The sequence below is a fragment of the Bombina bombina genome, chromosome 5, assembly GCF_027579735.1.
Source record: "Bombina bombina isolate aBomBom1 chromosome 5, aBomBom1.pri, whole genome shotgun sequence".
Lineage (NCBI taxonomy): Eukaryota > Metazoa > Chordata > Amphibia > Anura > Bombinatoridae > Bombina > Bombina bombina.
In genome coordinates, this window is record NC_069503.1 from 724,056,813 (window position 1) to 724,081,747 (window position 24,935).

General features: G+C 38.9%; 1 protein-coding gene across 1 annotated transcript in view; it reads left to right on the plus strand.

Annotated features, from left to right (window-relative positions):
* JARID2 (jumonji and AT-rich interaction domain containing 2) overlaps positions 1-24,935 on the plus strand; it is a 690,587-nt gene that overhangs the window by 611,737 nt on the left and 53,915 nt on the right. Inside the window, 6 exon segments of the mRNA XM_053714761.1 lie at positions 3,383-3,466; positions 3,468-3,502; positions 3,616-3,686; positions 5,518-5,567; positions 5,570-5,634; positions 22,893-22,998. Coding sequence (XP_053570736.1) covers positions 3,383-3,466; positions 3,468-3,502; positions 3,616-3,686; positions 5,518-5,567; positions 5,570-5,634; positions 22,893-22,998 — 411 coding nt within the window.

A 24,935-nucleotide genomic window follows, 5' to 3' on the forward strand; every position in this document is an offset into this window, starting at 1 on the left:
GGCGGAAATATCTTTGCTGGTGCGAATCCAAGGGTTACTCATGGAGTAAGATTAGGATTCCAAGGATACTATCTTTTCTCCAAGAAGGATTGGAGAAAGGTCTGTCAGCTAGTTCTTTAAGGGACAGATATCTGCTCTGTCTGTTTTGTTACACAAGCGTCTGGCAGCCATGCCAGATATTCAGGCGTTTGTACAGGCTTTAGTCAGAATCAAGCCTGTCTACAGACCTGTGGCTCCTCCATGGAGTCTAAATTTAGTTCTTTCAGTTCTTCAAGGGGTTCTGTTTGAACCTCTACATTCCATAGATATTAAGTTACTATCTTGGAAAGTTTTGTTTTTAGTAGCTATTTCTTCTGCTAGAAGAGTTTCTGAATTGTCTGCTTTGCAGTGTAATTCACCCTATCTGGTGTTTCATACAGATAAGGTCGTTTTACGTACCAAACCTGGTTTTCTTCAAAAAAAGTGGGTTTCCAATAAGAATATCAACCAGGGAAATAGTTGTTCCTTCTCTGTGTCCTAATCCAGTTTCTAACAAGGAAAGTCTGTTACACAATCTTGATGTGGTTCATGCTTTAAAGTTTTATCTAAAAAGCAACTAAAGACTTCAGACAAACATCGTCCTTGTTTGTCGTCTATTCTGGCAAGAGGAGAGGTCAAAAGGCGACTGCGACCTCTCTGTCTTTCTGGCTGAAAAGCATCATCCGTTGGCTTATGAGACTGCTGGAAGGCAGCCTCCTGAACGAATTACAGCTCACTCTGCTAGAGCTGTTGGCTTCCACATGGGCTTTCAAGAATGAGGCTTCTGTTGAACAGATTTGTAAGGCGAGTTGGTCTTCATTGCATACGTTTGCCAAATTTTTACAAATTCGATACGTTTGCTTCTTCGGAGGCTATTTTTGGGAAAAAGGTTTTACAAGCAGTGGGTGCCTTCCGTTTAGGTTACCTGACTTGTTCCCCTCCTTCATCCGTGTCCTAAAGCTTTGGTATGGTTCCCACAAGTAAGGATGAAGCCGTGGACCGGATACACCAATGTAGGAGAAAACAGAATTTATGTTTACCTGATAAATTTCTTTCTCCTACGGTGTATCCGGTCCACGGCCCGCCCTGGCATTTTGGTCAGGTTTAAATTTATTTGTTTGTAAACTACAGTCACCACTGCACCCTATGGTTCCTCCTTTTTCTCCTAACCGTCGGTCGAATGACTGGGGGGGGCGGAGCCTGAGGGGAGCTATATGGACAGCTCTGCTGTGTGCTCTCTTTGCCACTTCCTGTAGGATTGGAGAATATCCCACAAGTGAAGGATGAAGCCGTGGACCGGATACACCGTAGGAGAAAGAAATTTATCAGGTAAACATAAATTCTGTTTTGTTATTTAACTTTTAAACTGTGGCAAAGACAAAAAATTATTATGTGAGCTAAACTGAAGTGAAAGGTACAGCTGTCAAAACGCAGATCTGTGAAAGTGCTACTGCTCCTAACACAGGATGCAACAAGATGGCGGCTCCCAGTATAAAATACAGAGCTTTGCTAGCTGGATTCTGTAATGAGCTAAAATAAGAGAACGGCTTTAAAGAGAGCTGCAGGTACAGGAGGGAAAACAGCAGAATAGTCCGTAGTAAACCTGCTTCTTTAGTTGTACCCTTTAAAGTGATCTGCTAGCCTGGTTCTATACATGTCCTAGGCATTCTATATCTGTTACTGTATTTGTACATCTGAGCTATTTTCTGTATAGTGGTATTTCAGTATCTTTGAAGGTTTATATTCTATCAGCTATCCACCTTCTCTCTTACAGTCCATGCATGTTAGATTAGACCAGAAAGCTAAGGATTGATTCTTATGTTCTGGTTCACTATTTATCACACAACCAGGTGGTTTAAATAAAAAAAAATTGTGCTTGTGATTTACTAGTGAAACATATTCATGTACATTAATCTAAATATTACATTCTCAAGCATATAAATGTCATTTGTTCCAGCATTCTCCATATGATATTTACAGGAGCTTTGTGAGCATTTTATTCCTAGCTAAATACATGGGATGGGTGCAGTAGTGGGCCTACTCAAGAGGGGCCCTGGTGCAAAACTGTATTTCCAGGAAGATAACGCAGGAGTAATAATCAATAGTAATAATATACATGCTCTTTATAATGATGATTTTCTGTACATAGTATATACACATGCTGCACTTTATAATGATGATGAATATCTATATGCTGGCAGTGAGCCATATACAATTATTTTCTATACCCTGATGAGTACACTGCTCTGTGTAATTATGATGAGTACAGTATGTATATTTTGATCAATGTTGATCTGTATAATGACTGGATATCTATACACTAATAGTGAACACACTGCGCTGTATAATGAGGTGATTATCTACACTGATGAGTATGCTGTTCTGTATAATGATTATCTATACACTGATAATGACCACATAGACACACTCTGGCTGCTATGGACCTAACCAGTCATAGACTGACTACAATAGACCGCCCATCACTTGTGCCCTGGTGCCAATGCACCTTCTGCACCAATGGTAGTTCTGTCCCTAGATGTGTGACTGGGGGTATTTTGGCATCAGGATTCAGATGTTGAAGGAAAAAAGAATATTTATTTACAACCATTTTACATCTGTTTAGAACATTCTAATGTCCAGTGTTTGTTGTTGTTTTATCCTACTAAATAGTTTAACTGTTAACAGATATCAAGTGCCTAAAGTTTATTTGAATCTCTAAAATATTTTTATTATTTTAATGGTGAGCACTATTTTTAATAAAGGAATAGCTGCTTTATACTTTGACATGTTTATAACACAAAACTAAACTAGATAGAAGTCAATAAGACCAGAGTATCAGGAGTGAATTACTTAGAATGCCCTTTGATGAAGTGTAAGTGCAGAATACTTCAATGTCATGTAAACATTAGGAATGTTTAAAATATGCTCTTTTATGCAGTAGTAGATTTAGGAGTTAATTCTTGTTTTGATTCACGGTTTGTGTTTATTGTAATGTGTTATCACTGTGTCAAGTATTGTTTTCTGTCTTTTGTACTAGTATTGTTTTATTATATTAACTTTTAATATGGATTGCCAGAGTAAATTGTCATTGATATTATACTGTTTTGTGTGTGTTTTTCTTCCACATATTCGACCATAATACCAAGAACTAAAAAATATTAATGTTGTAATTCTGTGTTTTGATTGTTGCGTATTTATTTATTGATATTCATAAATTATTGATGCCTAACATAACAATTCTGAAGAGTGTTGAAAGCTAAACCATAATACACCTCTTTAACAGTGTTGTTGCATGTAGGTTGGACTAACCATAATACTAAATAAAATTATTTTTTCTTACTGTATATTTATTTTTCTCTTGCAGCAAGAGTATTGGCATCTCGCTGAACAGAGGTATTGCCATGTAGCCGTGCATTGTGGGAAAGTTGACACAAATACTCATGGGAGTTGGTTTTCCTGTGGGTAAAGCAGAACCCTTTTCAAAGTAAGAATCTGTGCAGGCATTACATAAAGCTGAATAGACAAAAGTCTCTGGATATGAGATGATGATTATTATTACTACTATTAATAATAGGTAACTTTTCTTTTCTCTTTTAGGCATGGGTGGAATCTTACTGTCCTTCCTAATAATTCAGGTTCCATCCTGCGACATCTTGGTGCTGTGCCTGGTATTTTGCATTTTTACAATTCTCTCCCTCTCTAGCCATGTTTGTTTCATCCTTTCTCTATCACCCACCTTGTCCTTACCCTCCCTTATCCCTCTTCTCCTCTTTGATGATTACTATTCTACCCCTCTTCTTTCCTCCCTCCTCTCCCCTCTGATATAAATATTACTATAGTTAAGTTTATATTGTGTGCCCATTGTACATGCAAGTTCAGATTCCTGGTCAAAACCAGTAAAACTAACATTTGGAAACAGCTGCTTGTGCATTTAAATCGGGTATTGAATCAGTTATGGATTAAAAGGGCATGAAGCCGCAAACGTTTCATTCCTGATTCAGAGTATACAATTTTAAACATGTTTCAAATGTACTTCTTTTATCTAATTTTCTTTATGTTCTTGATATCCTTTGTTGAAGTAGCAGCAATGGGAGCTAACTGAATACATTGGATGTGCCCATGACAAGAAGCATATATATGCAGCTAGCTCACAGTAGTGCTTTGCTACTGCCTGATATTACCCAGGGTATACTTTTTCAACAAGAGGGGATACCAAGAGAACAAAGCAAACTAAATATTAGAAGCACATTGGTAAGTTTGTTTAAAATCAAATGCTCAGTCTGAATCATGAAAGTTTAATTTTGACCTTACAGTCCCTTTAATGTATACATTATACCTTATGAAGAATGGTAGCATGTTCAATGAGTGAGATAGTTCTGCTACATTGTTTATGGGTAGGGAATTAGATACATAAACACACATTTAAATAATTACCTTGCCCTATTATTTTGTTCCTTCTTGCACATTGGATCCCTTTCTAAAGTATAGTACTTGTGACACCTTACACATTCATGTTATCTTTGATAACTATCTGGGATCTAGTGGGCATTCTGGTTCTGAGTTATAAGTTCTAGGAAGACATTCTTAATTTTCACATCTTCCTCCTTGTGTGGAATTACAACTGGCTGTGTGCTTTTAAACTACCATTATTTTAACTTTAAAGGGAATTATTTCTCAGGAATCCTCTGTTCTAACAATTATTTCAGCTAGACCGAAACTGCAGAATTGTACATGATCTGAAGCCCTGTATATTATATTATATAAATGTCTGGCATTAAGAATGATGCCAGCATTTTTCCAATATGTGTGGAATATTTCATACTGAACAAAAGATTGCTCACACCTTATTTTTGTCCTGATGCAACTAAGCAACTTTAGGCAATGGGTGTTTTACACTGCCTGAATTATTTTGCTCATTGCTTGCTATTTAAGGATCATATACAAACTCAAGGTTGTGAAGGTCCAGCATGGCTCTCATGCTTTTTCGTTTCTGTTACAGGCACAATCACCGGGGTAGGAGCGGGTGGGAGCCCCCAGATCTCCCTCAAGGTGGGAGAGTGCTAGTGACGGCTCTGAGCCGTCATTAGCACCAGAGTGGAAACTCTCTGTGACAGCTCAGAGCCTTCATTAGCACTCCAAGGGTTAAATCTCATTTTCCATTTACCTGCCCATTCTACTTATTTTTAAAGATCCCTTTGTAACTTGTTGAGAAGTTTCTGTGCTATTAATTGCAGATAGCTAGGTCTAGTTATTAGCATATTTGTACAAACCCCTTGTTTGCCCTGATGTTTCATAGCATCGATAGTCGTTTTTTGCAAAAGTTTCCTATAATGTAATTGCAGCACATGCTAGTTCCATCCTGTTAGCATTTTGCTTGCCAATAGGATATGATTCAGTGCAACAACTTAATTGTTCTTTTTCTGTATATAACCTGTGTATCTGTATATGATTTCTCATTAGAATATTTGTAACACTTTAATTTTCTTTCCTTTCTTGTAGGAGTAACTATTCCTTGGCTTAATATCGGCATGGTTTTTTCTACCTCATGCTGAGGTCTCGTGACCAAAATCACCTTCCATACATTGACTACTTACACACTGGTGCTGATTGCATTTGGTAAGTAATTCCTGCAGAAACTGCTATAGCTTTTGTTAATTTTTTTTATTATTAACATTTTAAAGATGAGAAAAAACATACTAAAGATGCATGATAAAACCATGTTAATTTCAACCCAAGATATGTCTTGATCCACTGTGTAGATTGCCAAAACATTGATATTGCAGTTCAAAAGTTACATATAGTAAACTCTCATAATGGCTATATCCGTACTAAAGATTTTAGTTTACAGTTCCCTATATTGGTTTCATAAGGTTTTAGCGAGTGTTGTAGAATCTGTTGGGTATGTTGTGTAAATTAACCGATCTAATGTAAATAAAGAACAAATTGATATTTTCTGCAAATATACTAATTTTAAATGTGTTTAATACTGTACTAAACTACAATAAAAGTTTAAAATGATTTTGTTTTGTGAACCACAGTTTATAAATATGTCTTGAATCAAGAAGCTATGGTTGGTATTGCATATTAAGTGTTTTTTGACATTTTTAAAATAAATGACTTCTTACTAAACAATCTATTTAAAGGGACATGATACCTGAAAGTTGAAGCACTTGAATGTGATGCAACAAAGCTGTAAAAAGTTGACTAGAAAATATCACCAGAATCTCAAAATTTCCTAAGTATTCACACCCCACTTTAGAAAGACTTTACATAGCCAATCAGGATGCTAGTCCCTGGACTTGCAAGGGAGTGTGCATCTGGCATGTGCAGGTACAGTCATTTTATTTTTCTATTCAGCTTAAGGAAGTTTTACTGTGAAATCTCATGAGATTCACAGCAAAGCAAAGCATGACCTCAGCATTGATCATTCTGATTGGAAAAAAACTATAACCAACTTGCAACTGGACAGCAGCTAAAGTATAACTATTCACAGAGCACTTACTCTGGAGAGCTGAAGAAATGTTGAGGTCAAATATCTTCCCTTTTTACATAGAGATGTTCGTGATATTTTTATTTTCGATTTTTACAATTATGCTGCACCACTTTTAAGGGATTTAGCATATGATTATTATATCCCTTTAATGTATAAAATTGCAAAAAGGAAAGGGGTGTATACAAATTTAGAATGGATATTAATCTTAGTTACATTTAAAATAGAATCATAAAATAATTTTTGTTTTATGTCCTTTTAAAGGGACATGAAACTAGAGATGGAAAGGCCCCCCCAAAAAAAGGAAACATTGGCAACAAAACACTTCCGAAACGCATAAGATGCGTGTTTTTAATCTGCACCCTTTATCTTGTTGATGTCAATAAAGCAATTCTGGAATTTTTACTGGAAGTGCTGAACCTTCTTCCACATTCATCAGCTAACTAACCCTTTACAGTGGGGCGATTTCAGAAGTGTGTTGCACAACCATGTGTGTTATGACTGCACAATGATAAACTCAGTTTGTGAAAAAGTTAACAATTTATTTTTTATAGACCGAATTTGGTGGTCGAAATGTGGCATTAAATATACCAAACTGGGCCTAGATCAATACCTTTGGTTGTCTACTTTAAAAATAATAGTTTTGATAGGTAAATAAAAAAAAAACAAACAAGGCTCAATTTCTGTTTAAATGGAGTGATAGCAAAAAATGCAAAAAAGCCTCTGGGAAGTTTTTCACTTAAAATTCCCGGTGCAGAATGGGTTAAAAGGAGGGTTTTCAAAGAGCACCTAAAACTGTACAAGGATGGAGACAGTCTGATGGAGTGGGGTAAAGAGTTCCAGAGGACAAGAGCAGCACGTGAAAAGTCTTGTAGGCGAGAGATAGTAGTAGTGAAGAAACTTAGGTTGACCAAGAGGGGTGGGTCGGGAGAATTTGGAGATGATGTGAGGAAATATAGTTGGGAGCGAGGCTGAGTGCTTTATAGGTTCGGTTAAATTTACATTCTGCCTGCATTTTTCTAAATGAACTAGTGGTGTGATAACTAATATTATTTATATATTTTATACTATATAAATATGAACGAAAAGATGAGTGTAGGAGTGGCGCTGAAAAGAACACCCTAAAAATATATATGAGAATAACAAGAGTGGTGTACTTGCTGCCTATGAATGGTCTATCCAGAGAAAACTGAGCCCCCAGGAAACAATTGACCTGATAGATAAAAATATAATAAAGAAAGGGAAGAGGAATATTCAAAAAGGCGCAACACTCTGGAAAGGTCCCTGAATTTGGGAGTAGTAAATGGTGTTTGTTTGAAAAACCGTATTGTCTGAAATAGGACTACTGGCTGATGAATTCACATAGGATGCTAAATAAAGTGATGTTATTCAGAAAATGGTGATAGCAATTTTTAAGTATCACACTTGAGAGATAATGTTTTGTTAATAGCAAGAGATGTCAAGAATCAATGAACAATATACTGATTTGAGTATTATTGATAATGATGTTGTAGCCGCATACTAGTGTAATGCCGCTAGATATAATATAACAAAATATATACAAAAACATTAAACAAAAACAACCACCTAAAATGCAGGAGTGATCAAGCAATTAGCAAAAAACCACTAAGCCATACACTAAAAATATTGTGATAGCCAAAGTATAACATGAATAATGGATTGTAATAGTTGAATATCTGAGTGTAGTGGAGAAAAAAAAAAAAAACAATAAGTATAGTGACAAAAAATAGCACTGTAAAAGTTCAGATTTTAAGTCCAATATCAGATAAAAGCTTCTATGGCTGTAGATAGATGCAAATAATACAATTTGATAGGCAGATAAAACGATGAATCCACGTTCCACAACGAACCCGTTGGGAGTATACTTACACTCCGTTACTCAATCTCATGAGGTAAGTGCCGCGTAGTGTATAGGTAGTTCTCCTTCCCGGTGTCTGTGGTAAGTGGAGCGGTGTCCTCCTTCGACCCCAGAGATCTCTTTTGCACTCTTTCCCGAATTAGGCACAATCATGTAAGAGAAAGGACATACAATAGTGCAACATTGTTTGAAAATATCACACTTTTTATTTAATAACGATTGTACGCTTACATCAAGTGACCTCAATAGTATGAGGTAATTAAAAGCTTTGTAAAAATGTCCTTTAACTCTTAAGCAGGAGTGCAATACTGGTAGAATCTGCACTCAATGTAAAAAGAACATACGGTAAGATAAGATCCTGACGCGTTTCGAAGGGATATAAAACTCTTGTACCCTACTTCCTCAGAGGTATTTACCGAATGTTAAATTGGCTGCATTTAAATACACTAAAAAACCCGGGGCGGCGGCACGCCCCCTCTAGCTAGTAAGTGTAGCGATTGGTCTCTAAAAATCACATACTGGATAATTGATGCTATTGGCTAGTAGTCCGGTTGTAAGTGAGTCATGTGGTAGTTCATTTTTAGAAGAGTTTTATATCCCTTCGAAACGCGTCAGGATCTTATCTTACCGTATGTTCTTTTTACATTGAGTGCAGATTCTACCAGTATTGCACTCCTGCTTAAGAGTTAAAGGACATTTTTACAAAGCTTTTAATTACCTCATACTATTGAGGTCACTTGATGTAAGCGTACAATCGTTATTAAATAAAAAGTGTGATATTTTCAAACAATGTTGCACTATTGTATGTCCTTTCTCTTACATGATTGTGCCTAATTCGGGAAAGAGTGCAAAAGAGATCTCTGGGTAGAAGGAGGACACCGCTCCACTTTACCACAGACACCGGGAAGGAGAACTACCTATACACTACGCGGCACTTACCTCATGAGATTGAGGTAACGGAGTGTAAGTATACTCCCAACGGGTTCGTTGTGGAATGTGGATTCATCGTTTTATCTGCCTATCAAATTTGTATTATTTGCATCTATCTACAGCCATAGAAGCTTTTATCTGATATTGGACTTAAAATCTGAACTTTTACAGTGCTATTTTTGTCACGATACTTAATTGTTTTTTTTTGGGGGGGGGTTTTCTCCACTACACTCAGATATTCAACTATTACAATCATTATTCATGTTATACTTTGGCTATCACAATATTTTTAGTGTATGGCTTAGTGGTTTTTGCTAATACTTGGATCACTCCTGCATTTTAGGTGGTTGTTTTTTGTTTAATGTTTTTGTATATATTTTGTTATATTATATCTAGCGGGCATTACACTAGTTATGCGGCTACAACATCATTATCAATAATACTCAAATCAGTATATTGTGTTAATTGATTCTTGACATCTCTCGCTATTAACAAAACATTAGCTCTCAAGTGTGATACTTAATAATTGCTATCACCATTTTTCTGAATAACATCACTTTATTTAGCATCCTATGTGAATTCATCAGCCAGTAGTCCTATTTCAGACAATACGGTTTTTCAAACAAACACCATTTACTACTCCCAAATTCAGGGACCTTTTCCAGAGTGTTGCGCCTTTTTGAATATTCCTCTTCCCCTTTTTCCCTTTCTTTATTGTATATATATATAAATATATAGATGAAATATTTAAGTAAAATAAAATATTGCAGTTGCCTGTTTATGTCCGTCAGCTTTAACATTAACTTTTAAAACAAATTTCATTATACACCATTTGTATGGCACAAGAGATTATGGCCTCACACTGACTTTAGAAGCTTCCACTCTAAGGAGACATCTGGACACGGACAGGTACATTTGGCCTTTTGACTAAGGAGAAAGGTTAAAGGTTATGTGCAGCCCTTTTGAAGACTCATTGCATCCCCAGCATGTTAAACAGACTTATGTAGCTGGCAGATACACACCATATGGCTCAGGGTTTCCTTCAAAGCCAGTACACACCTACCAGCAAAAGATATGTTTAGTCTTTCAGTATTATTCAAACTGCCCAAAGGGCTTGTAACCTGAGTTGTTATGGTGTTGTAAAAGAGAAGCAATATGTTTTATTTAATGCAGACTTTTCAGTTAGCATGTACTTCATGTTTTTAGAATACTAGTAAACCTGTATTTAAACACAAAAAAACACCTAGTTGCAGTTGACTTAAAATTCTAATACTGAGTGTAGGAAAGCAGCATTTCTCTTAAAAGAAATACAATGAATTTGGTACATTTTATTAGAGAAATTAAAAAAACATTGCTATATTTAGTTCCATAAGAGCATGTTTAAAGACCAGTTCACTGCTATATCTGCAAGTGCCATATGTGAACCTGGCCATACTGTATTTGGCTAAATATAACTCTAGCCCTGGGTGTTTTTATGTAAATGGCCTAAGCTGGTCAAAACTGGTATGGCACAGACATTTAATAAAATATACTGGGGAGGTTCAGTATCTGATATACATGAAGTTTTGAAGAGGAACTTTGTGAGTCAGTAACTTTTAATTGTAATATATCTTTAAATGGTAGAAAATGTCCCTTTCTTTCATTCTTATAATAGAGAATGGATGTGTAGCTTTTATAACTATTTTTGTTATGTAAACACATTGATGTTATTGCACCTGTAGCTCTTTTTTCTTATGCACTTGGGAAATGTCATAATTTTTAGTAAACCATCCTACTATTATCTACTGCTGCAATGGTTTGGCCAGGCCTAAGAGTTGTGTTAGGGATGCTCATAGCCTTTTGGGTCCTACATATAGGACCAGCTTCATATATCCCTGGATTATGTTTGTGATACTTGTGGTTTTTATGCTAGCACCATGCTCTGACTTAGGTTCCCCACCCTCCCTGAGACAGGGGCCTTTGTGGGCTACCAAGAGACATGTCTGAGTGTCTGTAATGTATGCCCCTCCTGTACCCTCTGCTTTACTTGCAGTGTGTCCCTGCTCATTGTACATGCTTGGCTTTCAAGTTGTATTTTACTTGTTATTGGAGTGCAGATGAAAGTTCTTTTAATCTCTCCATCCATATTCTTATGCATTTATAAACTTACTCTTTCATTGCAAGTATGTTCCTTCCTAAGATAGGGAGAGCCCATGGCTTCATTCCTTACTGTTGGGAAATACAACACCTGGCTACCAGGAGGAGGCAAAGACACTCCAGCCAAAGGCTTAAATATCCCTCCCACTTCCTCATTACCCTAGTCATTCTTTGCCTTTCATCACGTTAGGAGGTGGCAGAGAAGTGTCAGAAGAGGCAAGCATTCCATCCGACGGAAGCCTATACGAATGGAGAGCTGTTTGGGGTGCCAGGAAGGCACAGGAGTTGTGGACTCAGGAGTCCTCCCTCCCGATCAGTATTTTGGAACTACGGGCAATCTTCAAGACCTTGAAGGCTTGGCCACTTCTGGGTTCGTCCCAGTTTATCAGATTCCAATCAGACAATATAACCTCAGTGGCTTACATCAACCATCAGGGGGGAAAGAGAAGTTCCTTGGCGATGAAGGAAGGATTTCAGATTCTGGAGTGGGCGGAGGCCCACAGCTGTTCGCTGTCAGCGATCCACATTCCAGGTGTGGACAACTGGGAGGCGGAATTTTCTCAGCAGGCATCCTTCCATCAAGGGGAATAGTCTCTCCATCCTGAGGTGTTTGCAGAGATATGTAGCAAGTGGGGGACTCCGGAGATGGATCTCATGGCGTCCCGTCTCAATTCCAATCTACCCAGGTACGAGTCGAGGGATCCCCAAGCGGAACTCCTATATCTTTTTCCTCCATTAACGATTCTTCCTCGAGTGGTGGCCCGCATCAAGCAGGAGCGGGTATCTGTAATCCTGATTCCTCCATCATGGCCTTGAAGGACGTGGTTCGCGGATCTAGTGGGGATGTCCTCATCTCCTCCGTGGAAGTTACCTTGTCGCAGAGAACTGCTGATACAAGGTCCATTAGTTCATCAAAATCTAGATTCTCTGAGGCTGACTGTGTTGGAGATTAAACACTTAGTCTTAGCCAAGAGAGGTTTCTCTGAGAGTGTCATTGATACGCTTATTCAAGCTCGTAAACCAGGTACTCTGCGTATCTACCACAAGGTGTGGAGGACCTACTTATTCTGGTTTAAAGAGCGTGGTTTTTCCTGGCACAGAGTTAAGGTTGCCAGGATCTTATCTTTTCTCCAGGATTGGCTGGAGAAGGGTCTTTCTGCAAGTTCCCTAAGGGGACAGATTTGGGCCCTGCCGGTTTTATTGCACAAGAGACTGGCTGAGCTTGCAGACGTGCAGTCCTTTTTTAAGTCTCTGATTAGGATCAGACCTGTGTTTAGATCTGGGACTCCTCCTTGGAGCCTTAATCTTGTTCTTCGGGTTTTGCAACAGGTTCCGTTTGAGCCTCTGCATTCCGTTGACATTAAATTGTTATCTTGGAAGGTTCTCTTTTTATTGGCTATTGCCTCTGCGCGCAGAGTTTCTGAGATCTCTGCAATGTGAGCCCCCTTGTCTGATTTTTCATGCCGATAAGGCAGTTTTACGTACTAAATTAGGTTTTCTTCCTAAGGTTGTGTCAGATTTCAACATCAATCAGGAGATTGTGGTTCCTTCCTTGTGTCCTAATCCTTCTTCATTGAAGGAATGCTTACTTCACAATTTGGAAGTGGTTCACACCTTGACGTTCTATCTTCAGGCTACCAAGGAGTTAATAAAATCTTCCTCTTTGTTTGTTGTTGATTTTGGAAGCAGACCCTATCTTTTTGGTTAAGTAGTGTCATCTTGGCTTACGAGACAGCTGGACATTGTCCTCCTGAGAGGATAACAGCTCATTCCACTAGAGCATTGGCTTCCTCTTGGGCCTTTAAGAACGAGGCCTCTATGGATCAGATTTGTAAGGCGGCTACCTGGTCCTCCTTACATACTTTTTCAAAATTTTACAAGTTTGATGTTTTGAAGCAGCTTTCGTGAGAAAAGTTTTGCAGGCTGTGGTGCCCTGAGAATAGGATCCGCCTCTTCCTTTTTGTTACCTACCATTATTTATTCAGTGTCCTCTGGAGCTTGAATATAGTTTTCCCAATAGTAAGGAATGAAGCCGTGGACTCTCCCTATCTTAGGAAGGAAAACATAATTTATGCTTACCAGATAAATTCCTTTACTTCTGGATAGGGAGAGTCCTTGGCCCCCGCACGTTTTTTCTTGTCTATGGGAGGTCCCCTATTTATTTCATCTTCTGGCACCATTTATACCCTATTATTTCTCCTACTTTTTCTTGTTCCCTTGGCAGAAGGACTGGGGTAATGAGGAAGTGGGAGGGATTTTTAATCCTTTGGCTGGAGTGTCTTTCCCTCCTCCTGGTGGCCAGATGTTGTATTTCCCAACAGTAAGGAATGAAGCCGTGGACTCTCCCTTTCTGGAAGGAAAGGAATTTATTAGGTAAGCATAAATTATGTTTTTTAAATTCTACCCTATTGTAAGCCTTTTTGTTTTGGGATTTATTTTTTATTTGCTTTTTTTGCACATGGTTTATTTGGTTACATAAACACTGTACAGGTGTCCCAACATTGACAGCACTGATTGCAAACATACATACCAAAGTACATATTGCTTTTTCTATAAACTCACTACAAATGTATTGAGACATAATTTCTTGAAATTATGTGAGAAACTATTACAAAATTTTGCACTTCAAGGGACAGTTTTTTTTTTTTATATTTAGTGTTTTGGGAGACATAAGTTCTGTGATTTATAGTTTGTTTATTGAAAGTGTGCAGACTAGACAGTAGCTTATAGTTTTAGATTGTATCACAGTAATGAGTTTTCACATTAATAGCATGTATTTCAAATTGGTATATAGGTGTGTGTGTGTATGTATGTATATATATGTATATATATATATATGTATATATGTGTATATATATATATATATATATATGTATATATGTATATATATATATATATATATATATATATATATATATATATATATATATACATACAAAACACGGAAGGGAACTGCACTCTCATACCGGACCGGGTACACATCCTATGACCCTGCAACATGCTCAGCCCTGGGTGCCACTGGCACTCACAGGAAGCTGTGCTGTCCCCAGAGCCACAAGCAGTTAACCCCAGACAGGTCTGGGTGCAAGAACCATAGGGAAAATTACAAAACAAATTAATACAACACACAGAGAAAACCCAGCACTCACTTACAAGCTCTCAGCTAAGATTTAAAAGCAAAACTGGAAAGGTTAGTCACCGCATCTGGCCAAATGGGACAAGCTCAGGTACCACGTCAAGGTCCTTTCCAAATACCTGAGACCCTATAACAGCCACACAATGCAAGCTTTCAAATCCAAACAAACTGAAAACAAAAAAAGGGTGCACAGGAATATGTAATCACCCTAGACATATACAAAACACGGAAGGGAACTGCACTCTCATACCGGACCGGGTACACATCCTATGACCCTGCAACATGCTCAGCCCTGGGTGCCACTGGCACTCACAGGAAGCTGTGCTGTCCCCAGAGCCACAAGCAGTTAACCCCAGACAGGTCTGGGTGCAAGAACCATATATATAAAATTGTATTCACATTTTGAACAGGGCCTGTAACATAACTTGGTGACTTATATATGTAGGTTCAGGTTACACTTTTTTTCTACTTCAGGAATAGAAACTCGGTGTAAACTGAGGAAAACCTGCAGGTTTTGCAGTTTATTCTTTAAGGGAATATTTGCTGTGCTCCTTTGTTTCTTCTTAACCTGAACTTAATCCTTTCTTCCAACAAACTAAAAGAAAAACACCACAGGAAAATAAGCTATTGATGAAATCTTATTGAATATGGACTAGAATTTTAAATTTGAGATATGTGCATGTGACGATTAAGCCTATCCACCCAGCCATCACTATGAGGAGGGTGTGAGCATGAAGGGGTTAATAGCAGCTCAGTGTGTGGTTCCCTTAAACCTTTACCTCTATAAAGGACCTAAAGGGACACTAAATTAACCCCCAAATCCTGCCTACACTGCCCCAATTTAACAATGCTGCCACCACCAAGAGGAGGGGGGGGGTCTTTAAACCACTGCATTCTTTAACACACACAGATGTTACACAAAGAAAGAACAGTTCAGATTAACCCTGGCAATGCTGAGACATAATATACCACGTCTGCTGGGTAGCTATTTCCGGTATTCTCCTCATGAGTGTATCATGACAGTGCATATCGCAGACAGGCAGGGACATATTTATGATGGCAGATTGGGAGGAGGCAGCACTTTTTGAGGCTAGATTTGTAAGAAACTTAGTTATTTTTAGAAGTATTATACAAGTATATAATGGAAGATTTTGCCTAAAGAGCTTACATTCTAGAGGGGTTTAATAAGAGAATGCCCATGGAGCTTACAGTTTAGAAGTAGCTCTGAGCCTTTCTTTTATTCAGCTAGCTATTGCCTTTAGTCCTGTTGACTTTCAACACTTAGTATTGTGTTTGGGAAAGTATTGTTCAAAAAATCAGTAAACACAGATCTATAAGGCTTAGGTAGCTGACAGCTTCTATGCTAAATCACTCACCATTACGTGGAAAGTTTGGATTTGTTTGGTACATTATTTCATCTGTGTCTCAAAAATATAGAAAGAGAAGTGAGAAATATATAGCTAGGTATATATCTGTAGATAGATAAAATGTACAATGTAAATAATTATAAGCATCTAAACATACAGCCTATCATTCTTCTAGTGTTCTCTATGGCGCCATATAGTGGAGTTTTACATTTTGACTTGCCTTTGAAGCTGGGGCTATCCTTTTATCTCTTAGTACCATCTCTCTCTCTTTCTGTCAACCCAGTCTCTCATCTCCTCTCCCTCTTTACTCAAAAGCACGACACTGAATTTCCAAAAGCACTTTCCAGGATAAAGAATAGTGAGCAATACGTTTTATAGCTGGTCGTGTATAGATTTATGTAACAGTTGCTATTTTAGTAATATACCCTATATGACAGATCATGTTTTTGTTTTTACTCCATGAGATTGTAATAAATTATTTATATTCTGTACGGTAATGTTATTTCTATTTCTCCAACATAGGTGTGTCCGGTCCACGGCGTCATCCTTACTTGTGGGATATTCTCTTCCCCAACAGGAAATGGCAAAGAGCCCAGCAAAGCTGGTCACATGATCCCTCCTAGGCTCCGCCTACCCCAGTCATTCTCTTTGCCGTTGTACAGGCAACATCTCCACGGAGATGGCTTAGAGTTTTTTAGTGTTTAACTGTAGTTTTTATTATTCAATCAAGAGTTTGTTATTTTGAAATAGTGCTGGTATGTACTATTTACTCAGAAACAGAAAAGAGATGAAGATTTCTGTTTGTATGAGGAAAATGATTTTAGCAACCGTCACTAAAATCCATGGCTGTTCCACACAGGACTGTTGAGAGCAATTAACTTCAGTTGGGGGAACAGTGAGCAGTCTCTTGCTGCTTGAGGTATGACACATTCTAACAAGACGATGTAATGCTGGAAGCTGTCATTTTCCCTATGGGATCCGGTAAGCCATGTTTATTACGATCGTAAATAAGGGCTTCACAAGGGCTTATTAAGACTGTAGACTTTTTCTGGGCTAAATCGATTCATTATTAACACATATTTAGCCTTGAGGAATCATTTTATCTGGGTATTTTGATATAATAATATCGGCAGGCACTGTTTTAGACACCTTATTCTTTAGGGGCTTTCCCAAAGCATAAGCAGAGCCTCATTTTCGCGCCGGTGTTGCGCACTTGTTTTTGAGAGGCATGGCATGCAGTCGCATGTGAGAGGAGCTCTGATACTTAGAAAAGACTTTCTGAAAGGCGTCATTTGGTATCGTATTCCCCTTTGACTGTAAAGGGGTTAAAGTTCAAAACGGCTCCGGTTCCGTTATTTTAAGGGTTAAAGCTTCCAAATTTGGTGTGCAATACTTTTAAGGCTTTAAGACACTGTGGTGAAAATTTGGTGAATTTTGAACAATTCCTTCATGTTTTTTCGCAATTGCAGTAATAAAGTGTGTTCAGTTTAAAATTTAAAGTGACAGTAACGGTTTTATTTTAAAACGTTTTTTGTACTTTGTTATCAAGTTTATGCCTGTTTAACATGTCTGAACTACCAGATAGACTGTGTTCTGAATGTGGGGAAGCCAGAATTCCTATTCATTTAAATAAATGTGATTTATGTGATAATGACAATGATGCCCAAGATGATTCCTCAAGTGAGGGGAGTAAGCATGGTACTGCATCATTCCCTCCTTCGTCTACACGAGTCTTGCCCACTCAGGAGGCCCCTAGTACATCTAGCGCGCCAATACTCCTTACTATGCAACAATTAACGGCTGTAATGGATAATTCTGTCAAAAACATTTTAGCCAAAATGAACACTTATCAGCGTAAGCGCGGCTGCTCTGTTTTAGATACTGAAGAGCATGACGACGCTGATAATAATATTTCTGAAGGGCCCCTAACCCAGTCTGATGGGGCCAGGGAGGTTTTGTCTGAGGGAGAAATTACTGATTCAGGGAACATTTCTCAACAGGCTGAACCTGATGTGATTGCGTTTAAATTTAAGTTGGAACATCTCCGCATTCTGCTTAAGGAGGTATTATCCACTCTGGATGATTGTGACAAGTTGGTCATCCCAGAGAAACTATGTAAAATGGACAAGTTCCTAGAGGTGCCGGGGCTCCCAGAAGCTTTTCCTATACCCAAGCGGGTGGCGGACATTGTTAATAAAGAATGGGAAAGGCCCGGTATTCCTTTCGTCCCTCCCCCCATATTTAAAAAATTGTTTCCTATGGTCGACCCCAGAAAGGACTTATGGCAGACAGTCCCCAAGGTCGAGGGAGCGGTTTCCACTTTAAATAAACGCACCACTATACCCATAGAGGATAGTTGTGCTTTCAAAGATCCTATGGATAAAAAATTAGAAGGTTTGCTTAAAAAGATGTTTGTTCAGCAAGGTTACCTTCTACAACCAATTTCATGCATTGTCCCTGTCGCTACAGCCGCATGTTTCTGGTTCGATGAGCTGATAAAGGCGGTCGATAGTGATTCTCCTCCTTTTGAGGAGATTATGGACAGAATCAATGCTCTCAAATTGGCTAATTCTTTCACCCTAGACGCCACTTTGCAATTGGCTAGGTTAGCGGCTAAGAATTCTGGGTTTGCTATTGTGGCGCGCAGAGCGCTTTGGTTGAAATCTTGGTCGGCTGATGCGTCTTCCAAGAACAAGCTACTTAACATTCCTTTCAAGGGGAAAACGCTGTTTGGCCCTGACTTGAAAGAGATTATCTCTGATATCACTGGGGGTAAGGGCCACGCCCTTCCTCAGGATCGGCCTTTCAAGGCAAAAAATAAACCTAATTTTCGTCCCTTTCGTAGAAACGGACCAGCCCAAGGTGCTACGTCCTCTAAGCAAGAGGGAAATACTTCTCAAGCCAAGCCAGCTTGGAGACCAATGCAAGGCTGGAACAAGGGAAAGCAGGCCAAGAAACCTGCCACTGCTACCAAGACAGCATGAAATGTTGGCCCCCGATCCGGGACCGGATCTGGTGGGGGGCAGACTCTCTCTCTTCGCTCAGGCTTGGGCAAGAGATGTTCTGGATCCTTGGGCGCTAGAAATAGTCTCCCAAGGTTATCTTCTGGAATTCAAGGGACTTCCCCCAAGGGGGAGGTTTCACAGGTCTCAGTTGTCTTCAGACCACATAAAAAAACAGGCATTCTTACATTGTGTAGAAGACCTGTTAAAAATGGGAGTGATTCATCCTGTTCCATTAAGAGAACAAGGGATGGGGTTCTACTCCAATCTGTTCATAGTTCCCAAAAAAGAGGGAACGTTCAGACCAATCTTAGATCTCAAGATCTTAAACAAGTTTCTCAAGGTTCCATCGTTCAAGATGGAAACCATTCGAACTATTCTTCCTTCCATCCAGGAAGGTCAATTCATGACCACGGTGGATTTAAAGGATGCGTATCTACATATTCCTATCCACAAGGAACATCATCGGTTCCTAAGGTTCGCATTCCTGGACAAACATTACCAGTTCGTGGCGCTTCCTTTCGGATTAGCCACTGCTCCAAGGATTTTCACAAAGGTACTAGGGTCCCTTCTAGCTGTGCTAAGACCAAGGGGCATTGCTGTAGTACCTTACTTGGACGACATTCTGATTCAAGCGTCGTCCCTTCCTCAAGCGAAGGCTCACACGGACATTGTCCTGGCCTTTCTCAGATCTCACGGATGGAAAGTGAACGTGGAAAAGAGTTCTCTATCCCCGTCAACAAGGGTTCCCTTCTTGGGAACAATAATAGACTCCTTAGAAATGAGGATTTTTCTGACAGAGGCCAGAAAAACAAAACTTCTAGACTCTTGTCGGATACTTCATTCCGTTCCTCTTCCTTCCATAGCTCAGTGCATGGAAGTGATCGGGTTGATGGTAGCGGCAATGGACATAGTTCCTTTTGCGCGCATTCATCTAAGACCATTACAACTGTGCATGCTCAGTCAGTGGAATGGGGACTATACAGACTTGTCTCCGAAGATACAAGTAAATCAGAGGACCAGAGACTCACTCCGTTGGTGGCTGTCCCTGGACAACCTGTCACAAGGGATGACATTCCGCAGACCAGAGTGGGTCATTGTCACGACCGACGCCAATCTGATGGGCTGGGGCGCGGTCTGGGGATCCCTGAAAGCTCAGGGTCTTTGGTCTCGGGAAGAATCTCTTCTACCGATAAATATTCTGGAACTGAGAGCGATATTCAATGCCCTCAAGGCTTGGCCTCAGCTAGCGAGGGCCAAGTTCATACGGTTTCAATCAGACAACATGACAACTGTTGCGTACATCAACCATCAGGGGGGAACAAGGAGTTCCCTAGCGATGGAAGAAGTGACCAAAATCATTCTATGGGCGGAGTCTCACTCCTGCCACCTGTCTGCTATCCACATCCCAGGAGTGGAAAATTGGGAAGCGGATTTTCTGAGTCGTCAGACATTGCATCCGGGGGAGTGGGAACTCCATCCGGAAATCTTTGCCCAAGTCACTCAGCTGTGGGGCATTCCAGACATGGATCTGATGGCCTCTCGTCAGAACTTCAAAGTTCCTTGCTACGGGTCCAGATCCAGGGATCCCAAGGCGGCTCTAGTGGATGCACTAGTAGCACCTTGGACCTTCAAACTAGCTTATGTGTTCCCGCCGTTTCCTCTCATCCCCAGGCTGGTAGCCAGGATCAATCAGGAGAGGGCGTCGGTGATCTTGATAGCTCCTGCGTGGCCACGCAGGACTTGGTATGCAGATCTGGTGAATATGTCATCGGCTCCACCTTGGAAGCTACCTTTGAGACGAGACCTTCTTGTTCAGGGTCCGTTCGAACATCCGAACCTGGTTTCACTCCAGCTGACTGCTTGGAGATTGAACGCTTGATTTTATCGAAGCGAGGGTTCTCAGATTCTGTTATCGATACTCTTGTTCAGGCCAGAAAGCCTGTAACTAGAAAGATTTACCACAAAATTTGGAAAAAATATATCTGTTGGTGTGAATCTAAAGGATTCCCTTGGGACAAGGTTAAGATTCCTAGGATTCTATCCTTCCTTCAAGAAGGATTGGAAAAAGGATTATCTGCAAGTTCCCTGAAGGGACAGATTTCTGCCTTGTCGGTGTTACTTCACAAAAAGCTGGCTGCTGTGCCAGATGTTCAAGCCTTTGTTCAGGCTCTGGTTAGAATTAAGCCTGTTTACAAACCTTTGACTCCTCCTTGGAGTCTCAATTTAGTTCTTTCAGTTCTTCAGGGGGTTCCGTTTGAACCCTTACATTCCGTTGATATTAAGTTATTATCTTGGAAAGTTTTGTTTTTAGTTGCAATTTCTTCTGCTAGAAGAGTTTCAGAATTATCTGCTCTGCAGTGTTCTCCTCCTTATCTGGTGTTCCACGCAGATAAGGTGGTTTTACGTACTAAACCTGGTTTTCTTCCAAAAGTTGTTTCTAACAAAAACATTAACCAGGAGATTATCGTACCTTCTCTGTGTCCGAAACCAGTTTCAAAGAAGGAACGTTTGTTGCACAATTTGGATGTTGTTCGCGCTCTAAAATTCTATTTAGATGCTACAAAGGATTTTAGACAAACATCTTCCTTGTTTGTTGTTTATTCCGGTAAAAGGAGAGGTCAAAAAGCAACTTCTACCTCTCTCTCTTTTTGGATTAAAAGCATCATCAGATTGGCTTACGAGACTGCCGGACGGCAGCCTCCCGAAAGAATCACAGCTCATTCCACTAGGGCTGTGGCTTCCACATGGGCCTTCAAGAACGAGGCTTCTGTTGATCAGATATGTAGGGCAGCGACTTGGTCTTCACTGCACACTTTTACCAAATTTTACAAGTTTGATACTTTTGCTTCTTCTGAGGCTATTTTTGGGAGAAAGGTTTTGCAAGCCGTGGTGCCTTCCATTTAGGTGACCTGATTTGCTCCCTCCCTTCATCCGTGTCCTAAAGCTTTGGTATTGGTTCCCACAAGTAAGGATGACGCCGTGGACCGGACACACCTATGTTGGAGAAAACAGAATTTATGTTTACCTGATAAATTAATTTCTCCAACGGTGTGTCCGGTCCACGGCCCGCCCTGGTTTTTTTAATCAGGTCTGATAATTTATTTTCTTTAACTACAGTCACCACGGTACCATATGGTTTCTCCTATGCAAATATTCCTCCTTAACGTCGGTCGAATGACTGGGGTAGGCGGAGCCTAGGAGGGATCATGTGACCAGCTTTGCTGGGCTCTTTGCCATTTCCTGTTGGGGAAGAGAATATCCCACAAGTAAGGATGACGCCGTGGACCGATAACACCGTTGGAGAAAGTAATTTATCAGGTAAACATAAATTCTGTTTTTTCTTTCAGCACACTTGCTTTTCATATTAAAGAGTATGAAAACATATGTTACAATGAATTGTATTTATCCGTACATATCAGGCTATTACAGAATTGTTCTGCAAATTATTTTGTTATTTTTTATTTGTTACCCCTGTTTACTGTGTAACGTTTTCAGAGGAAAGAATCTTTTTATAATAATTTTGTCCTTTCCATATGACACCTAGGCTCTGTGCAGTCTGTTTAGCCTGTGGTGATTTTCATTATAACCCTATTGATCTTCTGCGATCTCATTCTCTACACACTCAAACAATTGAGGAAGCTCTCTCATCTTCTGTATCACAGCCAGTGCTTGTCAGAGAAGCGTTTAAAACATAATGCAGAGTTGCTGTGTTAGAGGGGAACAATGTGATTATTGCTGTGATTGTAAAGAAACTTTTGTTGTGGTTATGAAGTTGTTTAGATCAATGAAATATTGATAATAAACATCCTAGTTAGATAAAGGTTTGGAAAATAAACAAATATTTGTGTTAACATTTTATGGTATTTCTTGCTTGTGTTAATTCTATGATTTCTCATCATTAAACTTGTAACCTCAATTCATTTGGCCACAGGTATTGCATTCCTGCTGAGGAAGAGAGTAAACTTGATAAAGTGGTACACACTCTTCTACAAGCCAACGGTACTCCTGGACTACAGATGCTTGAAAGTAACGTTATGGTAAGTGTTGTGCAGTGTCAGTTTTTTGGGCCAAAATTCAATCTTAAAGGGACAGTATAGTCAAAATAAAACTTTCATTATTAAAGGGGCATGAAACCCAAAGTTTTTCTTTCATTAACACTTCCAATTTACTTCTATTAACAAATTTAGCTTTATTCTAATGTTATTCTTTGTTGAAGACATACCTAGGTAGGTAGCTTCACATGTCTGAAGCACTTCATGACAGGAAATAGTGCGGCCATCTTGTGCTCTTGCTAATGTATAACATTTTTGCAAAATTGTTGCCAAATAGTGTTGCAGACACGTGCACACTCCTAAGCCTACATCCCTGCTTTTCAACAAAGGATAAGAAGAAAATGAAGAACATTTGATAATAGAAGTAATTTGTAAAGTTGTTTTAAATTGTATGCTCTATCTGAATCATGAAATACAAAGTTTACTTTTATCATGAAATTTGCTTTGTTTAGTTTGTTGAAAACTAAACCTAGGTAGACTCATGGTCTAATTTCTAAGCCATTGAAGGCTGCCTCTTATGTCAGTGCAGTTTTACAGATTTTCACAGCTAGACAGTGCTAGATCATGTGCGTCATATAGATAACATTGTGCTATCTCCCGTGGAATTACTTATGAGTCAGCACTGATTGGCTAAAATGAAGTCTGTCAATAGAACTAAATTAAGGTGGCAGTCTACAGAGGCTTAGATACAAGGTAATCACAGAGGTAAAAAGTATATTAATATAACCAGGAATGGTTAATAAAGGGATTATCTATCTTTTTAAGCAATAAACATTCTGGAGTAGACTGTCCCTTTAAATAATTAGAAAACCAGTGTGTATGTATATATCTTTTCAATGGTTTATTTGATCAATATGTATTAACACTTCTCATATTTCCTGTTAATATTATATGTTATGATGCATAAAGTGTGTCCTGGTGGATAGAAATACAACTATATACAGCTGGTTTTAGGGCTGTCTGTAACAAACCGTAGAAAGCCAGGACTGAGATGCTTGGATCAGTTATGTACAACAATGCTAGCTTAGGCAGCCAGGAAGGATATTGAGGCTGGAGAGGGAAGTATTTTTAAATGTCGCTATTAACGACAACCACTATAGTCGTCATGACTGTGATCGTGATTGGCAGAGCCACTATGCTTCAGGCTGCCATTCTAACCCAGTGACTTTTAAGCATTAAAATACGTAATCCCATCCTGTTGCCAGGCAGAACAGCAGCAAGCATGCAGAATTCTTAAAGCAACAGTATATTAGGAATCTGTCATTGAGGAGTGAGTATCTGAAGACATGTTGAACATAAGCACAACAAGCTGCAAATGTTTTAATCATCTTGTGCTGAATCAGGACTTGTTAATGAAAAACGTTTTGAACGTTATGGTTGTATTGAATAATATCATTTTTTTATATATATATATATATATATCCAACCAATTTCCAGTTCAGCCCACCAAGAGATAGCAGCCTGGGTGCAAATATAGGAAGCATATAAGACAAATGTCCTGCGAGTGCATTTACATTTGTCTTATATATATATATATATATATATATATATATATATATATATATATATATATATATATATATAGTAAATAAAAATCAGACAGGCACATTGTACTGTCTTCTTTAAAGGGATGAAATAAACTAATAAGCTAGTTAAATCATAACATTAAATGTTGCTTTTTTGTGTGCAAAGAATATGGTTCTATAGTCTATTCATTTTGTATCTAAAAATAAATGTTTGTAAGTGAAATTGGTTATTCTGCCTGTAAATTTGTATTGCTTTAAATTTTGAGAGCTTAACGTTACTCATGATGCTTTTATTAGTGCTGTGGACTAATTAACCTCAGTTCTGTACTGTCATTTTCCTTGGTCTCCAGTCTCTTAATTATTACAATATTATAGAACAGTTCATTGTTTCAAAAG